This window comes from Oncorhynchus mykiss, chromosome 30 (assembly GCF_057628025.1).
Source record: "Oncorhynchus mykiss isolate SJ-2025 chromosome 30, ASM5762802v1, whole genome shotgun sequence".
Taxonomy (NCBI): Eukaryota; Metazoa; Chordata; class Actinopteri; order Salmoniformes; family Salmonidae; genus Oncorhynchus; species Oncorhynchus mykiss.
The window spans coordinates 39137474-39161233 of NC_143051.1; the positions used below are offsets into that span (position 1 = coordinate 39137474).

At 41.8% G+C, this 23760-nt stretch overlaps 1 protein-coding gene across 10 annotated transcripts in view; it reads left to right on the plus strand.

Annotated features, from left to right (window-relative positions):
* Window positions 1–23760, plus strand: part of LOC110487650 (histone-lysine N-methyltransferase ASH1L) — a 51230-nt gene that overhangs the window by 16232 nt on the left and 11238 nt on the right. For 8 of the 10 annotated variants that reach the window (XM_090228248.1, XM_090228253.1, XM_090228249.1 and 5 more), the window contains 10 exons: window positions 10205–10351; window positions 11798–11906; window positions 12229–12378; window positions 12798–12868; window positions 12988–13151; window positions 15646–15798; window positions 16206–16260; window positions 16478–16610; window positions 17400–17675; window positions 18168–18254. In XM_090228248.1, the coding sequence (XP_090084374.1) occupies window positions 10205–10351; window positions 11798–11906; window positions 12229–12378; window positions 12798–12868; window positions 12988–13151; window positions 15646–15798; window positions 16206–16260; window positions 16478–16610; window positions 17400–17675; window positions 18168–18254 (1345 nt within the window). Of the gene's footprint in view, window positions 1–1578; window positions 1666–10204; window positions 10352–11797; window positions 11907–12228; window positions 12432–12797; window positions 12869–12987; window positions 13152–15645; window positions 15799–16205; window positions 16261–16477; window positions 16611–17399; window positions 17676–18167; window positions 18255–23760 lie in introns of those variants that run through there. The other 2 variants (XR_016493681.1, XR_016493680.1) reach the window with 2 other exon arrangements.

The window sequence follows — 23760 nt, forward strand, 5'->3', positions numbered from 1 at the left end:
TGGTTGTAACATTCAATACCAAGTTCCAAACTGCCTCTGGAAGAAACGTCAGTCCAAGAACTGTTCATTGGGAGCTTTATGAAATGGGTTTTCATGGCCGAGCAGCCGCACACAAGCCTAAGATCACCATGCGCAATGCCAAGCATCGGCTGGAGTAGTGTAAAGTTCACCGCCATTGGACTCTGGAGCAGTGGAAAAGCATTATCTGGAGTGATGAGTTCAATAATTACGCTTCAATAAATCTGGGTTTGGCGGATGCCAAGAGAACGCTACCTGCCCCAATGCATAGTGACAACTGTAAAGTTTGGTGTAGGATGAATAATTGTCTGGGGCTGTTTTTCATGTTTTGGGCTAGACCTTTTAGTTCCAGTGAAGGGATATCTTAATGCTACAGCATACAATGACATTCTAGATGATCCTGTGCTTCCAACTTTGGCAACAGTTTGGGGAAGGCCCTTTCCTGTTTCAGCATGACAATGCCCCCGTGCACAAAGCGAGGTCCGTCTAGAAATGGTTCGTCAAGATCGGTGTGGAAGAACTTGAGCCCTGACCTCAACCCCATCGAACGCCTTTGGGATTAATTGGATGCTGACTTCGAGCCAGGCCTAATCGCCCAACATCAGTTCCCGCCCTCACTAATGCTTTTGTGGCTGATTGGAAGCAAGTCCCCACAGCGATGTTCCAACATCTTGTGGAAAGCTTTCCTAGAAGAGTGGAGACTTGTAGCAGCAAAGGGGGGGATGAACTCCATATTAATGCCCATGATTTTCAAATGAGATGTTCACATACTTTTGGCCATGTAGTGTGTGTATGCATTAAGGGGCAAATCCTAACTTCCACAAGTCACATATTCACTTTGTGCTCTATTTTTATTAACAAATGTAATGCAATGGTAAATCTTAGCGCTGGGTGTAGCGCTATGTTCACAACCGGTACTATGAGTGTAGTAGGTGGCGGGTAAGGGCTGGGTTTGGATAAATAAACAAGTTGTAGGTGTGTCGAGGCTTGACCCCCCCTCACTGACCATTCTGAACATGCACCATGGCTAAATATGTGGTTGCTTCAAGTTGTGTATTTAGGTATGCCTTAAAAATCAAACGATGTATGGGCTGCATGATGCGACTACAGGCTATTGATGATTTGAGAAAGTGTAAACAAAAATTTAAAAAAAAAGCTTACTCAGTTTCTTGCCTCAAGCTGCACATGCTGTTCTCTCATCAAGTGATCATATTTTCACCCATCATACTATTCTCAAGTTAATTTTGACTCTCCAAATCGAAATAAATGTTACATATTAGTAATGGCCCATTTATCAAATGGGCAAGACAAAAAGACTTCCGGGATAGTGAATGGAGGCCACTTTCCCGCCAGTACGTTTTTAACTCATGTCTGGTAGTCTACTCCGGTAATTTTGCTGCGTGACAGGTAATATTCCGCCCAAACTCTGTATGCCATGGGCTCTCCAACCCTGTTCCTGCAGCTACCCAGTGCTTAATTTGGGAAACCAAGTAAAATCTGTTTGGCAACATCGATAGTAACATGTTTTAACAATGAAACATTTCATTAAACTGTTGACAGCCCCCCTCTCTGAGCGCTGAAGAAAGGAATGAAGGAGAGAGGGGAGGAGATGGAAACTCACGGTGGTGAGATATTCTGTAGCTAAAGGTAATGTGTCTATTAATTATGAAATTACTAAGCTAGTCAAAATAAAATGCACTAATTTGTAGGCTAAATCTGAATTTGTTTAATTTAGGCTAGACCATTCTGTACCAAATATCTTAAATAGGTATTTATTTGTTTTTCTGCCATGTGTAATATGCGGTAGGCTATATATCATATAATGGTACAATCATTTTAATTCAGCTATTTTTTGGTGGACTTGGGCTCATATATACAGTGCGTTTGGGCAGTATTAATTTTGTTACATTAGACTTATTCAAACATGTATGAAATAGTCCCCCCCAATCAAGCTACACACAATACCTCATAATGACAAGGCAAGAACAGTTTTTTTTGTTCTAGAAAATTTGATCAAATAAACTATCACATTTACATAATTATTCAGACCGTTTACTTAGTACTTTGTTGAAGCACCTTTGCCGGAGATTACAGCCTCGAGTCTTCTTGGGTATGACGCTACAAGCTTGTCATACCTGTATTTGGGTAGTTTTTCACATTCTCTGCAGTTCCTCTCAAGCGCTGTCGGCTTGGGTGGAGAGTGTCGCTGCACAGCTATTTTCAGGTGTCATACCCAAGTGTCATACCCAAGGAGATTCAATGCAGTAATCGCTGCCGAAGGTGCTTCAACAAAGTACTGAGTAAATGGTCTGGAATACTTACGGAAATTTGATATTTCAGTTTAGAATCGTTTATAAATTGGCAAGCATTTCTAAAAACCTGTTTGCTTTGTCATTATGGGGTATTGTGTAAGATTGAGGGGGATATTTAAAAATAAAAAATCTATTGTTTTTGTGAATAAAGCTGTAACATAACAAAATGTGGAAAAAGTCAAGGGGCCTGAATACTTTGTATATGTGCCTTCTAAACAATTCACACCCCTTGACTTCTTCCATATTTTCTTGTGTTTTTGCCTGAATTTAAAATGGGTTAAGTAGATATTTTTTGTGTCACTGGCCTACATGCAATACCCATAATGTTAAGCTTGATTAACTAAAAATGAGAAGCTGAAATGTCTTGAGTGTATAATTATTTAACCCCTTTGTTATGGGAAGCCGGAATATGTTCAAGAGTAAACAGTAGTAGTAATAACTTACATAAATTGCATGGACCCCATGTGAAATAAGTGTTTAACAAGATTTTAAAAAATGACTACCTCATCTTTCTACCCCACACACAATAGTGTGTGTATGTGTGTGTATATATATGTACACTCAGCAAAAACAGAAACATCCTCTCACTGTCAACTGTGTTTATTTTCAGTAAATGTAACATGTGTAAATATTTGTATGAACGTATGATTCAACAACTGAGACATAAACTGAACAAGTTCCACAGACATGTGACTAACAGAAATTGAATATTGTGTCCCTGGGGGGGTCAAAATCAAAAGTAACAGTCAGTATCTGGTGTGGCCACCAGCTGCAGTGCATCTCCTCCTCATGGACTGCACCAGATTTGCCAGTTCTTGCTGTGAGATGTTACCCCACTCTTCCACCAAGGCACCTGCAAGGTTCCGGGATATTTTGGGGGGGAATGGCCCTAGCCCTCACCCTCTGGTCCAACAGGTCCCAGACGTGCTCAATGGGATTGAGATCCGGGCTCTTCGCTGGCCATGGCAGAACACAAGCAGTATGGCTGGTGGCATTGTCATGCTGGAGGGTCATGTCAGGATGAGCCTGCAGGAAGGGTACCACATGAGGGAGGAGGATGTCTTCCCTGTAACGCACAGCATGGAGATTGCCTGCAATGTCAACAAGCTCAGTCCAATGATGCTGTGACACACCGGGGCGGCCCATGATGGACCCTCCACCTACAAATCGATCCCGAGTACAGGCCTCGGTGTAAAGCTCATTCCTTCGGCGATAAATGCGAATCCGACCATCGCCCCTGGTGACACAACTGCGACTCGTCAGTGAAGATCACTTTTTGCCAGTCTTGTCTGATCCAGCGACGGTGGGTTTGTGCCCATAGGTGATGTTGTTGACGGTGATGTCTAGGTGAGGACCTGCCTTACAACAGGCCTACAAGCCCTCAGTCCAGCCCCTCTCAGCCTATTGCGGACAGTCTGAGCACTGATGGAGGGATTGTGTGTTCCTGATCTAACTCAGGCAGTTGTTGCCATCCTGTACCTGTCCCGCAGGTGTGATGTTCAGATGTACCAATCCTGTGCAGGTGTTACACGTGGTCTGCCACTGCGAGGATGATCAGCTGTCTGTCCTGTCTCCCTGTAGCGCTGTCTTATGCGTCTCACAGTATGGACATTACAATTTATTGCCCTGGCCATATCTGCAATCCTCATGCCTCCTTGCAGCATGCCTAAGGCACGCACAGATGAGCAGGGACCCTGGGCATCTTTCTTTTGGTGTTTTTCAGTAGAAAGGCCTCTTTAGTGTTTTCATAACTGTGACCTTAATTGCCTACCGTCTGTAAACTGTTAGTGTCTTAGTGACCGTTCCACAGGTGCATGTTCATTAATTATGGTTCATTGAACAAGCATGGGAAACAGTGTTTAAACCCTTTACAATGAAGATCTTTGAAGTTATTTGGATTTTTATGAATTATCTTTGAAAGACAGGGTCCTGAGTTTAGAAGCTAAATTAGTGCTGAATTTAGAAGCTCAAGCATTTCGCTACACCCGCATTAACATCTGCTAATCACGTGTATGTGACCAATAAAATGTGATTTTGATATACACATACATACCCAGGGTTGGGGAGTAATTGATTACATATAATCCGTTACATGTAAGGGATTACAAAAAATCTGTAACAATAATCCCTTACGTTACCAGCAAAAAATATTGTAATCTGATTGGATATTTTTGAAAAACTAGATTACTTTTTAAATCAGAAACGATGTTTGAGAACTCTTTGACACTTCTGTATTTTTTCAATGACATTCAAATCAGCGTTGAAGAAAGGCATACGTTTAAATTTGTTAAGGGAGTCTGACCATAAATCAGACCACTATGATGACACACCAAATGTGTTTGATGGATCGCAGGAATTGGCTTTTGTAGGCTATAGTCCAAGCTTTGTCTTCCAATGGTGCGACTGCTGTCGGCATCCAAAGATTATCCACTTTGAATAAACACTTGGAGGTAAGGATGACAGCAGTGGTGTAATCTACGGCGCCCGGATATCACTTATTGTTATCAACACAGCGCATTGATGTGAATCACACTGCTGCTCTCATTTACCTATTGTTGTGGATGGCTGTTCACAAATCTAAATGTGTATTTGAACCCAATGGTTGAATTCAAGAAGTTTAAGCAGCCTATCAATCATTGTTTTTGAAACCAGTGGACAGCCAGTGAAAAATGCTCTCTTGCTTCAGCTGCATAGTTCGGATCCCAGCCTATGGAATAAAAGTGAGGCTTTTATTGCTCAGTCTAATTCATGGTAAGAAAAATCCATAGGCCTAATGGACACATGTTCAAACTTACACACTTTTGATAGACGTAAAGGGGCAATCTGTAGTTTGTACATTTTTGGACTTATAAATGATATATCCATTGATTCTTAAGAATATAACTTATAAATGCCTCGAGCTTAGTTCAACTGTCACACTTCATGAGAACCCAAAATATAAGCTTGTTTCTCCAATGTTTGTAAACATTGTAAATGTGAACAAACACTGTCATGGATGGTCAGTCCTTTCATCGGTAGCTCTGTCTATTAATCTGAGAGTGGTTAAGTTTCTCCAGGCCCATCCCTCAGCTTTTTACCAAACGAGAGGCGGGGCAAACATTTTTATTGTTTCATTTGTGGATTTGCTCTTTAAAAAACTGCATGTTATCAAGATGTCAAAGTGTCACCAACAAAAAGGTTAACAATAGGCCTATAGCAAATGCAGCATATGGCATTCATTTTTCACATGTAATAGCACTTTTCAGTAGTGCTCAATGCATGCCATTCCATGAGCGAAATGTTTATTTTTCAAATCGAATCAATGAGCACAATCAGTCCTCCATGACAATAACATCATTAACAACAGAGTAGGGCTGGCTAATAAGCCCTTTGTTTGGGGGTTATGCTCAGGCAAGACAATTTGGCTAATTTATACTTACACATTTCCAAGTCCTGTTTTTGAAAGTTTTTTTAAAATGTTAAGATATAATTTAATTATATTATACAGTAGAAAGTGATGGGTTAGAAGCCTACAGTGCTTCCTCCTTTAAAAGTTGCATCATACTGCAGAACATACTGCTGCAGCATTCTATGGCACGTTATTTAATTGTCAGCCATTCTTTACGTTAATGCAAGTTAGTGCTAGTTTGACCACCAGAGGACAACTTTGAAGCATTTGAAAGTCTCCCATATTGGTATTACTTGAGAATTTAAAACCTTTTTTGTAATAACGTAGTATATGGGATTGTTCTGAAGAAATTTGGCTTAATTGGATTAATGTTATGGTGTTTCTTTTCCGAGAAAAACGAAACCCTCATGGTTTTCGTTAGGATGGAATGGAAAATATTATGCTTCACAACGTGACAATCGGGAATAGGATACAGCATAAGAGGATTCTAAATTAATATATAAGGGGCATAACATTTCCACACCCTAATTGTAGTGAAACCAATACTCATTTTTTTCAATGATGTGACTCTCTGCCAATAATAACATTTTTAGAGGATTGTAGGATTCTAAATTAGTATCTAAGTATCCATTAGGATCTGTGAGAATATCTAAGGGGATTTTTATATACTTCTTATTTAATGAATAATAATCACTTTTTTTTAAAGTAACAATATTTTGGAGATTTCCATTTTCATTTAACCTTGAGTGAGCGAGGAAAAATACAACTTGATGGTCGGCAGTACAGTACTGGGTTATTTAGCTAAAGAATCCCAATGTCGTGCGGGCAGGGCACGCGGGAGACCGGGGTTCAATTCCCAGACGGGGAGGAAGGTGTAGGCTGTCCTTGTAAATAAGAATTTGTTCCATATGTGTTATTTCATAGTTGTGGTGTCTTCACTATTATTCTACAATGTAGAAAATAGTAAAAATAATGAAATCTTGGAATGAGTAGGTGTCAACTTTTGATTGGTACTTAAATAATTTGCTTAATATTATGGTGTTTCTATTCCAAGAAAAACGAAAACCCCTCTGGGTTTCCGTTAGGATGGAATGGAAAATATGGCGCTGTACAATGTGACGGCCGGCAGTACAGTACTGGGCTATTTAGCTAAAGAATCCCAATGTAGTGCGGGCAGGGCACGCGGGAGACCGGGGTTCAATTCCCCGATGGGGAGGAAGGAGTAGGCTGCCCTTGTAAATAAGAATTAAAACAAATATATTTAACCAATACCCAAACTGAGTTTTGGTGAAAATAAAAATCTCATTGATTTATCAAGAACAGTCCCTATGCTTATCTCAGAGCAGCAAGAAAAAGTGCTAAAATAGTTTTAGGCTATTGCTTCTAATTTCAATATGCTACACCACTTTTAACAGCACATTACCCAACACTAGTGATACTCATGTCTTTTACGGTAGACCTACAGTATATCGAAAAATATGTGACTCTCCGCCAATTATTGCATAGAGGATTTTAAATTAAAACCAAAAGCCACCTCAGAGGTCTCCTGGTGGCGGCCGGCACGGGTATCGAACCTGCATATGCAGTAATGCATTTTGCGCTTCGGGAGCCCCCATCCACTCCGGAAAGTATCAAAATACAGAGAGGTGTTGAAGGTATATTGTCCTGCTAATAGCCCGTCATTGGCTTTTATAATACTATACATGGTGGCTAGGTCAGGATAACCAAAACATTTCTTTATTTAAGACTATCAGAAAGAATGTTGGTACTGAATTTTTTTGATCCAAAGCCATGAATGAGTGTCACTCAGCTTTATGTAGGTGCCGGCTATATGAACGTGTCATCAACTTGATAATATATAACTTTATTTTGGAGGTTATTTAGTTTTTTAAAAAACAACGAAATATTGTAATCTGAATAAAGGCAAACATTTATTTCTGTTTTTAGAGGGAGAAAAATGCTGGGCCAATTGTGCGCCGCCCATAAAGGCCAAAATATAGCCCTGCTAATAGCCATAATGGAGCTGTACAACGTGACCGTGTGTTTGAAAGAGTATATTCCAGTAAGCAGCAACAATTGAGTTAGTAATGTAACACTTCAGAGTCCTTAAGCATTGAATACATTGCAGGTATAGGGGATGTTCATACCTACAGTAGCCGGGCTATAAAGAGTATTGTCCTGCTAATCGGGCTACAAGTGTTTGAAAAACTGTTTGTCAAAATGCCACCAGCTGTCCATCACTACTGTAAATAAAAACAAAGCGTTATTTTTTACATTCTTTATTGTAAACACAATGTCACAAATAATTTGTATATACCTTTCTAATTACTTTTAGAGTTTGGGATTTATTTGATTAATGTTATCGTGTTTCTATTCCAAAGAAAATGAAAAACATTCTGGGTTTCTGGGAACTGAAAATATGGTGCTGTACAACGTGTACAATGTAAAATTAGCAAGAAAAAGGTCATTCTTGGAAATGGGGTGAGACATGGTTACTAATTTGTAAATAAAGCCAGTTTAGTTCTATTTTTAGAGGGAGAAAAACCTTAAGTCATCTTATGGGTCTCCCAGTCAAGACCTGCATGGGTCTTGAACCAGTATCTGTAGCAACACAGCTTGCACTGCAATGCAGTGTCTTAGACCGCTGCACCACTCAGGCGCTGTACAACGTGACCGGTCGGGAGTGGCCTACAGTAAGAGCAAAATAGTCATAATAACCTAATAAAAACCTTAGTGTAACAACAGTTTTAGTAAGTAATACTGAAGTCGTGCACAATTATCAGTTTCTATTTCGGTTTATGTCGCCCATTCATTTTTAGAGACACAGTAGGAACCAAAAGCATAATCAGTGCTCTAACTCCCCTTTGCGCTGGTCTGGTGCAATGAAGTGGTGACGCAGGGAACCGTACTAAACCACATATTACCTCTAAAACCCACGGTGTAAGCTCTCAACTTTTAAAGGAGGAACCACTGTACATAACCAACCCATATTATAAAATGTAACATCCATATATGGCCAGCTATGTCAATTTTAACCTTCAATAGATGTCGTTCAATTGGTAACATACATTTTTGTCCTCTAATGCCTAAAGGGAAAGTAATCTAAAAGTAACTGAATGTAATCAGATTAGGTTGGATTACCCAACCTAAAGTTACTGATTACAATTTTGGATAGGTAAGTAGTAAGCGTAACTAACTGATTACATTTAGAAAGTAATTTACCCAACCCTGCACATAACCACATACATATATTTCCCACAAACCCTACCACCCCTCCCCTAATTGGAGTAAACTAGTAAACAACAGCACTTAGGCTTCTACTTCCAGCTGATACATATATACATTTTACAGACATAATGTATTTTACAATTGTTATATTTTGTTTGTTTTTAGGCCTGGCCTTCCTCTAACCTGCACCTCTCCCATCTATTTCTGATGTCCGTCCAGTTTGATTTCTATTTGCCAGATATTTATAACTGTGCTATTAAATTAAAGTTCTGAATCTATACATTTTACAGACACAGTATATTTTACCTTTTGTTATCTTGTTATTAGTCGTACCCTACAGCTCCATTAAACCCCTCCCTTCTATCCATATTGGATTTCTATTTGCCATATATTTTTAAACTGTGCTGTGATGTTTCACAAAAGTTCTGAACCCTTCTAGTCTAATAGTTTCTAGAGATTTTCAAATGAAAAACATTTTGTCTAAAAGTGTTATTATATTCTTGATCAATTGACTGACTTTTCAAATCACCCAGTATTTCTTTCTGCGGAGTTAGCACCAGGTAAATGTTGCAATTCTTCAGCCGTTCCTGGACCTGTGACCAAAAACGAGCTAGCTAAAAACGAGTACCAAAATAAATGATAAAATGACTGTCTCTTCGCAGCAAAATCTGCAGAGCTGTGAATGTTGTATCCCCCATAGAAATAACATTATTGGTTGCAAGAATTTTGTATAATCATTTAAATGGAAAAATTCTAAGTTGAATACGGTGTTGTTTTGCGTGTCAATTCATAAAACATGTGCCATGGAATCAGAACATCAGGGGAAAAAATACATTTTGGAGATTTCGTTTTCAAATAACCGAAAGTGAGAGGTTGTAATCGGAATAAATGTTTGCTATAGAACCAGTTCGGATTTAAGTATAACTTGTGTATGACTGACGCCTTTAATGAGGTTGAATGCTTTAATATTTAATTTCTGCCCTCCAAATTCATTATATAAATAGGCCCTTGCGCCTCCTTAGTGCCAGCCGAATATAGAGCAATATATTATTATTATTATATAATATAATATAGAGACATTTTGACTTAAGTGTAAGTTGGGAAGGATTTGCGGCCAAATGTATTGTATTCTTCCGTTAAATCATGATTCTATTTTTGTGCACTTTTAACTGGTTCTGTAGTGTCAGTCTGTGTTCCTAAACGCTGCATAGTATTATTATCTTTTAATGTCCCTCTGTCCCTCTTCCCCGTCCTGTAGAAGTCGCATGATGGAGCAGTACTTCGCCCACAGCGGCCAATACTGTCTGAACCTGGACAGCGGCATGGTGATCGACAGCTACCGGATGGGCAACGAGGCCCGCTTCATCAACCACAGCTGTGAACCCAACTGTGAGATGCAGAAGTGGTGAGTTAGTAGGACAATAATATGCCATTTAGCGTGCATATATTTTGGTATGGGTGGCCCAAGCGGGAATAGAACCCACTATCCTTGGCGTTGAAAGCGCCATGCTCTACCAACTGAGCCACACATGACAACTCTAGTAGTGCTTGGGGTTCAGCTAGGGACGGTTTACCGGACACAGTACTTACTTTACCGAAAAGCATGTTCAATGGATATTCTCCCATTAAAAGTGCTTCTTAGTCCTAGACGAGGCTAAATCTGTTTCCAGGAAACTGCCTCTTTGGCTAATGTTGAGGAGCTAATTCTCTAGTCCAGAAGACAGTCCGTTAACACACAATAGTATGATTTACTAAGTGTCTACCAAGCTTGTTATTTTTGACAGGGAACAATACATGAAAGGTAGAACACAAGGTAAAACCAAGGTTACGAGATGGAATTGAAAGGAAGTGAAACAGACAGTTGTCGCTTAGATTTTCACTGCTGAGAGGTAACTTAATACTGGTGCAGACGCTTTGTAAATCTGCACCTAAATCCCCTCACCCCCTCCACTTAATGGTCTGCTTCTGTCACGATAACCTGATAAGATCACGTCGTCCGGACTATGCCCGAGTTTACCACACTAAACAGTTTAAAGCCCTTTCACTGAGATAAACCAATTGGCCAACCCTCAGACTATTACAGGATTGCACACCTCAGTCAGATCAAGCAAGACAGTTGTAGACCTGGTTAAGCAGGCATCTGAATCATTGGTTCCTTCTCTAAGATGCATAACTATTATCGTTTGTCTGGTTGGGTTGAATGAAAAGGCAAATGGGACCTTAACATGTTCATCCCACCGTTTAAGTGAAGAGGAATTTCAGCAACTCTTGGAGGACAGTTGAAGTTGATAAAATAGCTTTTTCATTGTTGAAAGTGTTGTTTAATCCCAAAAGGGCCTGAACATAGACGGTAAAAACAGTTAACGGCTGTTGAGAAAAGACCTGTTTTCTTCCTTGCCGTTCGTGAACATCCAGTCAGTAAACTAGGACACACCGATCTAACAACTCTGTCTCTGCTGTGGTGTGGAGCAGGCCTCGAATAAGAGATTCTACAGGGATAGAGAATTTCCAGTGTGAAGCATGGCCAGTCATCCATCTTGTCACAGAAGAGCGATTATACGGCGTGGTAGCTGGGGCCTTGGACACAGCTGTACTAGTGCCCAGAGACAATGTGCCGAAACTGCTTTTAAATTAGACGGCAAAGGGAAAGTGCAGCCTACACTGTTGTACTGTGCAGGGAGATAAAGAAAGAATGCTGCCAAATTGGCACCCTATTCCCTATATAGTGCACTACTTTTGACCATAGTTCTTTGCTCAGGCTGTGCCCTATGCTCAAGTTCAAAGCCTGCCTGGGAAAATCTGAGCTCTCCCTTCCGCTCACTCTCTTCCCTCCTGTCTGTTGCTCCTTCAGGTCGGTGAATGGGGTGTACAGGATCGGCCTCTTCGCCCTCAGGGACATGAGCAGCGGCACGGAGCTCACCTACGACTACAACTTCCACTCCTTCAACACCGAAGAGCAGGTGGGTGTGGCTGCACATCAACCATCTTCTCTCAGTTACAGACCCAACTTAACCTGATTCCAGATCTGTTTTTGCCACGGCAAGCTAGCAAAAACAGATCTGGGACCAGGCTACCCCCATCTCTCTCTTAGTTATATTACCATCCAAGAGCGCTCAACTGGGTTTCGATCTTTGATCTAAATTCTCCCCATTGTTCCCTTTTCCTGGCACACACACACACATTCCTTTGTATCACCTCATACCTTGACCTTCTCTCCTCTTACCTTCTCCTTCCTACTACTGCTTACTCTCTCTCTCGCCCCCCACCTCTCTCTCTCTCCAGCAAGTGTGTAAGTGTGGCTCTGAGGGCTGCCGGGGTATCATTGGAGGGAAGAGTCAGCGACTCAACGGGATGCCTGGGAAGACGGGCGGGGCACGGCGACTGGGTCGACTCAAGGAGAAACGCAAGTCCAAGCACCAGCTGAAAAAACGAGTGCGTGTAAGGGAGCGGGGGAGTGAGGCAGGAGGAAATGTCAGAGAAAAAAGGTTATCAGGTGTCTTGTTACTGCTGCCGTAAATGGGTCTTTTGATATTTACCGTTGTCGGCTGTTTTTACACAGCGGACGGTGCATAATGCACAAAGACATATTCTGATCCTAAATCAGTCCAATTTTTGCTTTTTCTTTAGCTCTGTAACCTAGAGTGCGGTCTCCTACCCGGTTAGGTTTATTTTAAGGGGCAGTGTCTATGTAGGACTGTGGTTCTTTGTTTCAAAGGATGTTTTTGTGGTGTGGAAGGTTCTATAATAAAAAAAAGATTACACAATGGACATGAATCGTGAGATGGGTGGACTTAACAGAGGCATATGATCAGCAGTACTCATATCTCTAACTCTCCCCTTCTTTTCCCAAGGAGGAGGAATCAAGTGACAGCAGCAAGTTTTATCCCCACCTTCTCATGAAACCCATGTCCAATAGAGAGAGGTAACCACACACACACACACACACTGCGCGCCCGTGCCAAACACTCAACCACTCTCCCCATCATGCACACGCCAACACACATACTCACCGCTCTGTCTCTCTCTCTCTCCGTGGCTCAGAAACTTTGTGCTGAAACACCGGGTGTTCCTGCTCAGGAACTGGGAGAAGATGAGGGAGAAGCAGGAGCTGCTGAAGAGGGAGGGCGAGAGGGAGGCCAGCGGCGGCCTGTCCATCTACACACGCTGGGGAGGAGTCATCCGCGACGATGGAAACATCAAGTCAGGTCAGTATGTGAGGAGTCAGAGGCGAGTGTGAGCGAGGAATCAGGGGACCATAGCCATGTGTGCAGAATCACAGAACTAGAATGAATAGAATAATCATTCTATTTCTATATGCAGGAATGTACCAGAGGTAAGTTTTCCAAAAAGTTTTGTAACACTAGTATGATCTTTCCTCCTTTGCTTACAATAGACTTGTGATGATATTAGTGCCACAAAGCTTTTAGGGAAACTCCGCAGTTTAGTCCTGATTTTATAAAACTGGTTGTTTGGATGCTGATTGGCTAAGCAGCGTTCCAAACCATGCTGTATTTGCCGTCACAGGCACACTATGCCCGCTAACAGTTCCATCTGAAAATGATCACTGCGCCTCTCCCATAAGAGTATCATGTTGCTGTCCAAATTCATCTCTTGTATTTATCTCAGCTAGCACATTATTTATCCTTGCTTCCAGCCTAGCATTTAGTTAGGTACAGTGGGGGTTAATATAAGCTTCGCTGTCTGCCTGTCTGACCCCGGAACACTTTTTACTTTGGAATTTCAATCTCTGCACCATACATAGACTGTGAACGGTGCCTAGGCGATACAACTATGCAAAAATTATTAATAACTTGGGTCACGTCTGTAGAGTGAAATAGCTAACAACCAGATTTGTCTGCACTATATCTTCTGGTGAAATAATTATAATTTACTCATCAAAATAAGGTTTTAAAGAAAATATGTACAATACCAGTCAAGTTTGAACACACCTACTCATTCAAGGGTATGTATTTATTTGTACATTGTAGAAAAATAGTGAAGACATCAAAACTATGAAATAACAAATATGGAATCATGTAGTTAGTGTTAAACAAATGTAAAAATATTTTGGATTCTTCAAGGTAGCCACCCTTTGCCTTGATGACAGCTTTGCACACTCTTAGCATTCTCTCAACCAGCTTCATGAGCAATGATTTTTCCAACAGTCTTGAAGGAGTTCCCACATATGCTGAGCACTTGTTGGCTGCTTTTCCGTCACTCTACGTTCCAACTCATCCCAAACCATCTCAATTGGGTTGAGGTTGGGTAATTGTGGAGGCCAGGTCATCTGATGCAGCACTCCATCACTCTCCTTGGTCAGATGGCCCTTACACAGCTTGGAGGTGTGTTTTGGGTATTTGTCCTGTTGAAAAACAAAATGACAGTCCCACTAAGCGCAAACCAGATGGGATGGGGTATCGTTGCAGAATCCTGTGGTAGCCATGCTGGTTAAGTGTGCCTTGAATTCTAAATAAATCACTGACAGTGTCACCAGCAAAGCACCATCACACCTCCACACATGCAGAGATCATCCGTTCACCTACACTGCGTCTCACAAAGACACAGTGGTTGGAATCAAAAATCTCAAATCAGACCAAAGGACAGATTTCCACTGGTCTAATGTCCATTGCTTGTGTTTCCTGGCCCAAGCAAGTCTCTTATTTTTAATGGTGTCCTTTAGTAGTGGTTTCTTTGTAACAATTCAACCATGAAGGCCTGCATCACACAGTCTCTTCTGAATAGTTTACGTTGAGATATCTATTACTTGAACTCTGAAGCATGTATTTGGGCTGCAATTTCAAAGGCTGGTCATTTCAACTTATCCTCTGCAGCAGAGGTAACTCTGGGTCTTCCATTCCTGTGGCAGTCCTCATGAGAGCCAGTTTCATCATTGCGCTTGATGGTTTTTGCGACTGCACTTGAAAACGTTCAAAGTTCTTGAAATGTTCCGTATTGACTGACCTTCATGTCTTAAAGTAATGATGGACTGTCTCTCATTTGAGCTGTTCTTGTCATAATATGGACTTGGTCTTTTAGCAAATAGGGCTATCTTCTGTATACCACCCCTACCTTGTCACAACACAACTGATTGGCTCAAACGCATTAAGAAGGAAAGAGAATCCACAAATTAACTTTTAACAAAGCACACCTCTTAATTGAAATGCATTCCAGGTGATTACCTCATGAAGCTGGTTGAGAGAATGCCAGGAGTGTGCAAAGCTGTCATCAAGACAAAGTGTGGCTACTTTAAAGAATCTAAAATATATTTAGATTTAAGACTTTTGTTAACTACATGATCCCATGTGTTATTTTATAGTTTTAATGTCTTCACTGTTATGCTACAATGTAGAAAATAGTAAAACATAAAGAAAAACCCTTGAATGAGCAGGTGTGTCCAAACTTTTTACTGGTACTGTAATGTATTTTTTCTAAAAGCAAAACAGCCTTTATATTTAAGTAATACGGCACACGAGGCAGTGATGTATCATGAATACAGACACAGGTAAATGGGTTGACTGGCCCTCTGCTGTTACATTGGGCTGAACAACGCCATTTACCTGTAACTATTCATGATACAGCACTGCCTCTTGTGGCTTATTGCTTACATATAATGGGTATGTTTTGTATGCGGTGTCAATGTTTTTGATGGCTTGTTGACTGTGTGTGTGTGTGTGTGTGTTTGTCACGTTGTCGTCGCAGACGTGTTCCTGACACAGTTCTCGGCGCTGCAGACGTCCCGGTCGGTGCGCACGCGGAGGCTGGCGGCGGCCGAGGAGAACACGGAGGTCACCCGCACCGCCCGCCTGGCGCACATCTTCAAAGAGATCTGTGACATGATCACCAGCTACAAGGGTCAGTGACACACACACACACATGCAATACTCGCTGACACACACACTCGTGTGTACTGTACTCCTTCACATCAACTCCCTAGTCTCTAGACAAACTTTCATTGCCATCTCTGATGTATTCAGAGAGACTTCTGGTCAACCGGGTTTTAATTCAAGCGAATGGTTAAGACGGTATAAAGTCAACACTTCTCTGTAATGCAACCCAATCTCAACAGGACTCGGTCCACGTGCTTGTACGGACCACTACATCTGGCTTACCTGTGTGGCTTTTGCCTCTACAAACGTCTACTGATGTACATCTGATTCAAATTAGCAAAGACACATTTTCCCCTGAGTACATTTATGCCCTATAACAGTGAAAGGAAATAAGGCTGCTGAATGTAATAAAACGTCGATCTCTGTCCGTAGACTCAGCTGGTCAGACCCTCGCTGCTCCGCTGGTCAACCTACCTTCAAGAAAGCGGTAAGCGTTTGCGTGTTTGTTTTCAGTATGCATGCTAGTGCTTTCACCCATGTTTACTGTATGTAAGTGCATTGTGCAAAACTTTGTCTTATCCAGGTCAGAACGCCCTCAATGTTCTTATCGCTTCCTGCAACCATTGCAATCATGTTTGGATTCATGACACAAGAGGCCCAGTTTTGGCTCTCACCCATGACTCATTGTGTGTGTTTGACCCCAGGAACATGCAGTACTATGAGAAGGTGTCCGACCCGCTGGACCTGAGCACCATTGAGAAGCAGATCACCACAGGGCACTACAAGACTGTGGAGGCCTTTGACACCGACATGCTCAAAGTGTTCCGCAACGCAGAGGTGGGTCTCCCACAATCCTCCTCCCTATGGGATATACACGGCCACGGATCATTTACACACACAAGCACAGAGGTATCTTTGATTTACTGTGCAGGATGTAAGTGCCACTGGAATCTTCTGAAGGGTACTTAACGCTAGTCAGGTGGGTTGTTTAGCAGCAAAACTGATGTGTGTGCAAAACCGAGGAGCAAAACAGGCGTTTTTGGTTAAAAGTCCAAAGGATTGTTAACACTGTCAATTATATTTCCTCTCCAAATCTTACATTTGCACAATGAGATTCTTGTTGCCGCTCAAATAGGATGTTAATGTTTTTGGTTAGCTAGCAATTTTTTGGGCAGGTCAAAACACCACATGGTCAAAACACAAGACATGGTATCAATAACAAGATAAGAGCTGAATTGAGGCCCCTACAATTCCCCACATGGCAGCTTCTTGTCATTGTTGCTAGCTCTCTGACAGTCTAGAATCATAACAACACACAGACTTCTGCCCCATCGACGCGTGCATTGTTTTCATGACATTGTCAGCGAACTCGTCAATGAAGTGCACCTTAAAAGTAATTTGACCCCGCTGTCCAAAGGCCCTCAGTGTCTGCAATGAACCCCAGGGAAAATGTATCCTTGTGCAAGGGCTTAGAATTCCCAGTGGGATATTGGAAGCCTGGTCAAGCTTATTTAGGTAGCTTTGTTATTATTTTCATGGGAGCTGGTCTTTGACTCCACTTTACAACACACACTGTATTTCCCAAGTTCTCAACGTTGTTGCCCTGTGCACCTTCCATCCTGGCAGAAATACTACGGGCGGAAGTCGTCGGTTGGGAGGGATGTTTGCCGGCTGAGGAAGGCCTACTACGGAGCTCGCCACGAGGCTGCCGTCCAGATCGACGAGATCGTTGGGGAGACGGCCAGCGAAGCGGACAGCTCGGATTCGCTGGAGCGAGACCACGCACATCACCACCACGGAGGGGGCTGGCCGGGCTCCCACGACAAGGACGATGACATCATCCGCTGCATCTGCGGCATGTACAAAGACGAGGGCCTGATGATCCAGTGTGAGAAGTGCATGGTGAGAGAGAGAGCGTCTGGAGAATGGAGTCCCAAATGGTGACCCTATTCCCTACATAGTGCACTACTTTTGTCCAGAGTCCAATGGCCTAGTTTTGTCTCCTATAGCCCTATTGGTCCTTGTGAAAAGTAATGCACTTTATAGCGAATAGGGTGAATTTGGGACACAGCCCAACACTGCCGGCTCATTTTTGTGTCGTTGAATGTTGGCCTGGAATCCAAACTGAATATAGATACAACTGAATATCAGTAACTCTAGTAGTAAAACCAAGCAATACTCCGTTTGGATTCCAGGCTTGTTGAATGTAGTGGTACCTGCCTGATGACTCAGAGTGAATGGTGAGTGTTTGTTCTTGTCTGTGGAAGCAATGTTTTGAAAGCAGGAGTTGGTTGTGTGAGAGACTTCTTAGTATGGCACTCTTATTATAAATTGTTAGTTTTGGCTGTGATCCTGGTGTGAGTCAGTGTAAACGGTGATGTCTGTCTGTCTCAGGTGTGGCAGCACTTTGACTGCATGCGGCTTGAGGCGGAGGTGGAACACTACCTGTGTGATCAGTGCGACCCCCGACCTGTGGACAGGGTGAGTGTTGTCCTCTTTAACCCAACCTCGACCGCACCCCGTGGTCTAAACCAACCATGGGTGTTTCTCTATACGCATAGTACTGTGCTCCACACTTATGCTCCGAGTGCATGCTCAGAGGATGTTCTCTTGAGCATGTTCTTGTGAGGACGCGAGTGTGAATCAAATATTACATTTTAGAAGCAATCGCACTCCCTCTACTGTTATGACATGCTGCACCTACCCATTCACTGAACATGATAATCTAGCTAGCCATCTAGTTTAACAGTCATAAACAACTTCAAACGAATGTTATGCAAAGTAGATGACTAGCTGCCCATTTTCCAAGGGTAGCCAGCTACCAATTCTTTGTGGCTAACTAGCTTGCCAGTTCACCTTATTGACCTACTATGGGCTTGTGATCTACGCACACTCCAGTGGGTAGGTATTATAGGCAGGTAAACATCCAAAAATGAAAACAGTATTTATTTACATATCAAGCTAAAATATTGTAGTCGGGCAACTTATGAAATGTGAATGGGCAATATTTCATTATAAATCCAAAGTAAATTTTTTCTTGTTTGAGTTCAAATAATGGCCTCTATTGATTTTAAGACATTTTAGAATTTTTTTGTGGTTGCGTCATATTTCTCTGCATGCTTCAACATATGTACAAACGGAGAACGTAACCCACTGAATTTCTTAGTAGAACAATGACGTTTACCTGCAAGGCAGTAGTAAAAGCTAATATTTTGGGCTCTGATGGGGAATGGCAGTCAAACTAAGCTCCTAAGGCATTTCTATGTTATATTCTTGACGAATCAATGGATATATAATGAGTAATTTACAAGTCCAAAAATGTACACTATCTACCATTCGCAGATTGCTGCTTGTAAATGTATCAGGGAATAGGGTGCCATTTGGGACAAAAACATTTTTGTTCCAGGCATGAACATTGTTCAATTAAAAGCTAAAGGTGGTGATGTCTAGGGCTGCTATGGTGATTGTATTCCTGCCAAGCTCTGATCCTGCTGATGGTCATTAGTAGCCTACCAAACTTGCTGATTAGTACTCGACACTCTATTGTATTTATATCTGTATTTATTATGGATATATTCAAAATAATCAAAACAGACCTTATTTACACACATATTCAGCCCCTTTGCTATGAGACTCGATATTGAGGTCATAGCAAAGGGTGGATCCTGTTTTTATTTTTATTTAATTTTTTCCACCTTTATTTAACCAGGTAGGCTAGTTGAGAACAAGTTCTCATTTACAACTGCGACCTGGCCAAGATAAAGCATAGCAGTGTGAACAGACAGCAACACAGAGTTACACATGGAGTAAACAATAAACAAGTCAATAACACAGTAGGAAAAAAAAGAGAAAAAAATAGTCAATATACATTGTGTGCAAAAGGCATTAGGAGGTAGGCGAATAATTACCATTTAGCAGATTAACACTGGAGTGAAAAATTATCAGATGGTCATGTGCAGGTAGAGATACTGGTGTGTAAAATAGCAGAAAAGTAAATAAATAAAAACAGTATGGGGATGAGGTAGGTAAATTGGGTGGGCTATTTACTGATGGACTATGTACAGCTGCAGCGATCGGTTAGCTGCTCAGATAGCAGATGTTTAAAGTTGGTGAGGGAGATAAAAGTCTCCAACTTCAGCGATTTTTGCAATTAGTTTCAGTCACAGGCAGCAGAGAACTGGAAGGAAAGGCGGCCAAATGAGGTGTTGGCTTTAGGGATGATCAGTGAGATACACCTGCTGGAGCGCGTGCTACGGGTGGGTGTTGCCATCGTGACCAGTGAACTGAGATAAGGTGGAGCTTTACCTAGCATGGACTTGTAGATGACCTGGAGCCAGTGGGTCTGGCGACGAATATGTAGCGAGGGCCAGCCGACTAGAGCATACAGGTCGCAGTGGTGGGTGATTGATCATCATTGAGACGTTTCTACAACTTAATTTGGAGTCCACCTGTGGTAAATTCAATTGATTGGACATGATTTGGAAAGACACACCTGTCTATGTACGGTCCCACAGTTGTCAGAGCAAAAACCAAGCCATGAGGTTGAAGGAATTGTCCGTAGATGCTCCAAGACTCTTCCTAGAGCTGGCCGCCCGGCCATACTGAGTAATCGGGGGAGAAGGTCCTTGGTCAGGGATGTGACCAAGAACCCGATGGTCACTCTGACAGAGATCCAGAGTTCCTATGTGGAGATGGGAGAACCTTCCAGAAGGACAACCATCTCTGCAGCACTTCACCAAATCAGGCCTTTATGGTAGAGTGGCCAGACGGAAGCCACTCCTCAGTAAAAGGCACATGAGTTCGCCGAAAGGCACCTAAAGGACTCTGACCATGAGAAACAAGATTCTCTGGTATGAGGAAATCAAGATTGAACTCCTTGGCCTGAAATGCAAAGGGTCATGTCTGGAGGAAACCTAGCAAAGTAGCAAACGTAGCAAGTAGGAAACGTAGCAAAGTACAGCGAGATCCTTGATGAAAACCTGCTCCAGAACGCTCAGGATCTTCGACTAGGACGAAGGTTCACCTTCCAACAGGACAACGACCCTCAGCACACAGCCAAGACAACACAGGAGTGACTATCCAAATACAGGTGCCAAGCTTGTAGCGTCATACCCAAGAATACTCGCGTCTTGTAATCGCTGCCAAAGGTGATTCGACAAAGTGCAGAGTAAAGGGTCTGAATACTTACGTAAATGTGATGTTTAAGTTTATTTTTAATAGACTTGCAAAAATTCTTATGGGGTATTGTGTGTAGATTGAGGGGGGGGAAACAATTGAATCAATTCTAGAATAAGGCTGTAATGTAAATGTGTAATAAGTCAAGGGGTCTGAATGCACTGTATCAAATTAAAACATTCACAACAGGTACTTTCACAACTAAATATCTACAACACAAAATCCATGTGTACGTGTATGTATGCATGTGACTGTGCCTATGTTTGGGTTGCTGCTTTTGTCCCTCATCACTCTGACATCAATGCAAATGTGATCGAATATCAAATCAAATACAATGAAAGTTCATGAGCTCATGCTCATATTAAGCACATTTCTTTGCTTTACAACAGGAGTATAGCCTACCTGGCTGGCATGAAAATAAACCATGGGAAAAGCGCTCTCCATTCGCTATCTAAGTACATAGATGTATTTTTGACAGGTGTTTGATAATGGTCCATTCTAAATCAAAACAAATTTCACACATATATTATTTAGTAAATGTGAAGACAATATTAAATCAAGAATAGTCTGATGGGTGGCAGGATTAGCCCATCACTTGTGAATGAATGTATTATCGCTTGTGAGTGATGTCTAATGTGTGCAGAAAGGCAAGAAACAGCACACACCTTTTTTTGCGACTTTTTCAAATCATAGTCGGACACCTCATATAACCTAGCTTATAGGCCTATATGTTTTGATATGGTAGCCAAATAATGTCTTAAAACTAAGCACATTAATCTGATATACAACTCTTATAGAGCCTAACTGGCATACATAGGCGGTGCATGAGTTTCAAGATAAAAAATGCACCTTTTTAATAATAAAGCATTAAATGTATAATCACAATTGCGGTCATATTTGAGAAGTGTTTTCCCGCGAATTGATTGCATTTTGGAACATTCACGCTTATAGCCTACTGCCATGTGTGCATTGCTGCGCTTATAATGTGACGAAATAGCCTAATAGTTTATCAACATTAAGTTAAATGTTCTGATCTGTTCCATCATTCTAATGGCTTTTAAAAGTTTTTTTTTATGTGAGGGGTTATATTACGTCGGGGATATTTATTTCTCTCACAGAAGGACAAGTTGCCCAATAGAATAGGTCAACTTCTGTACTATGGGGGACAGTAGATTGACATAGGCTAGTGCTTCTGCAGTTCGTTAGGCCTACGCATCTTGTTGGCTGACGAAAGTAGGCTAAATGTGGACAGTTCTTACCTCTTCAATATGGCCTTAGAATTTGATAAGAGTGACACATGCAGTTGCATCCCCAACGTGTGTCTTCACTTGTAGCCTACTTTGGCACTGAGATGCCTGTGAGAAGGACTCGATCCAGTGAGGGGCATTGGCTAATAAGGATTGAGATTTGAGAGAGACGTGAGTGAGAGGTGCTTCGGAGCACGGCAACCGGGAGAAGGGAATTATAACTATTACAGTGCCTTGCGAAAGTATTCGGCCCCCTTGAACTTTGCGACCTTTTGCCACATTTCAGGCTTCAAACATAAAGATATAAAACTGTATTTTTTTGTGAAGAATCAACAACAAGTGGGACACAATCATGAAGTGGAACGACATTTATTGGATATTTCAAACTTTTTTAACAAATCAAAAACTGAAAAATTGGGCATGCAAAATTATTCAGCCCCTTTACTTTCAGTGCAGCAAACTCTCTCCAGAAGTTCAGTGAGGATCTCTGAATGATCCAATGTTGACCTAAATGACTAATGATGATAAATACAATCCACCTGTGTGTAATCAAGTCTCCGTATAAATGCACCTGCACTGTGATAGTCTCAGAGGTCCGTTAAAAGCGCAGAGAGCATCATGAAGAACAAGGAACACACCAGGCAGGTCCGAGATACTGTTGTGAAGAAGTTTAAAGCCGGATTTGGATACAAAAAGATTTCCCAAGCTTTAAACATCCCAAGGAGCACTGTGCAAGCGATAATATTGAAATGGAAGGAGTATCAGACCACTGCAAATCTACCAAGACCTGGCCGTCCCTCTAAACTGTCAGCTCATACAAGGAGAAGACTGATCAGAGATGCAGCCAAGAGGCCCATGATCACTCTGGATGAACTGCAGAGATCTACAGCTGAGGTGGGAGACTCTGTCCATAGGACAACAATCAGTCGTATATTGCACAAATCTGGCCTTTATGGAAGAGTGGCAAGAAGAAAGCCATTTCTTAAAGATATCCATAAAAAGTGTCGTTTAAAGTTTGCCACAAGCCACCTGGGAGACACACCAAACATGTGGAAGAAGGTGCTCTGGTCAGATGAAACCAAAATTGAACTTTTTGGCAACAATGCAAAATGTTATGTTTGGTGTAAAAGCAACACAGCTGAACACACCATCCCCACTGTCAAACATGGTGGTGGCAGCATCATGGTTTGGGCCTGCTTTTCTTCAGCAGGGACAGGGAAGATGGTTAAAATTGATGGGAAGATGGATGGAGCCAAATACAGGACCATTCTGGAAGAAAACCTGATGGAGTCTGCAAAAGACCTGAGACATAGACGGAGATTTGTCTTCCAACAAGACAATGATCCAAAACATAAAGCAAAATCTACAATGTTCAAAAATAAACATATCCAGGTGTTAGAATGGCCAAGTCAAAGTCCAGACCTGAATCCAATCGAGAATCTGTGGAAAAAACTGAAAACTGCTGTTCACAAATGCTCTCCATCCAACCTCACTGAGCTCGAGCTGTTTTGCAAGGAGGAATGGGAAAAAATTGCAGTCTCTCGATGTGCAAAACTGATAGAGAC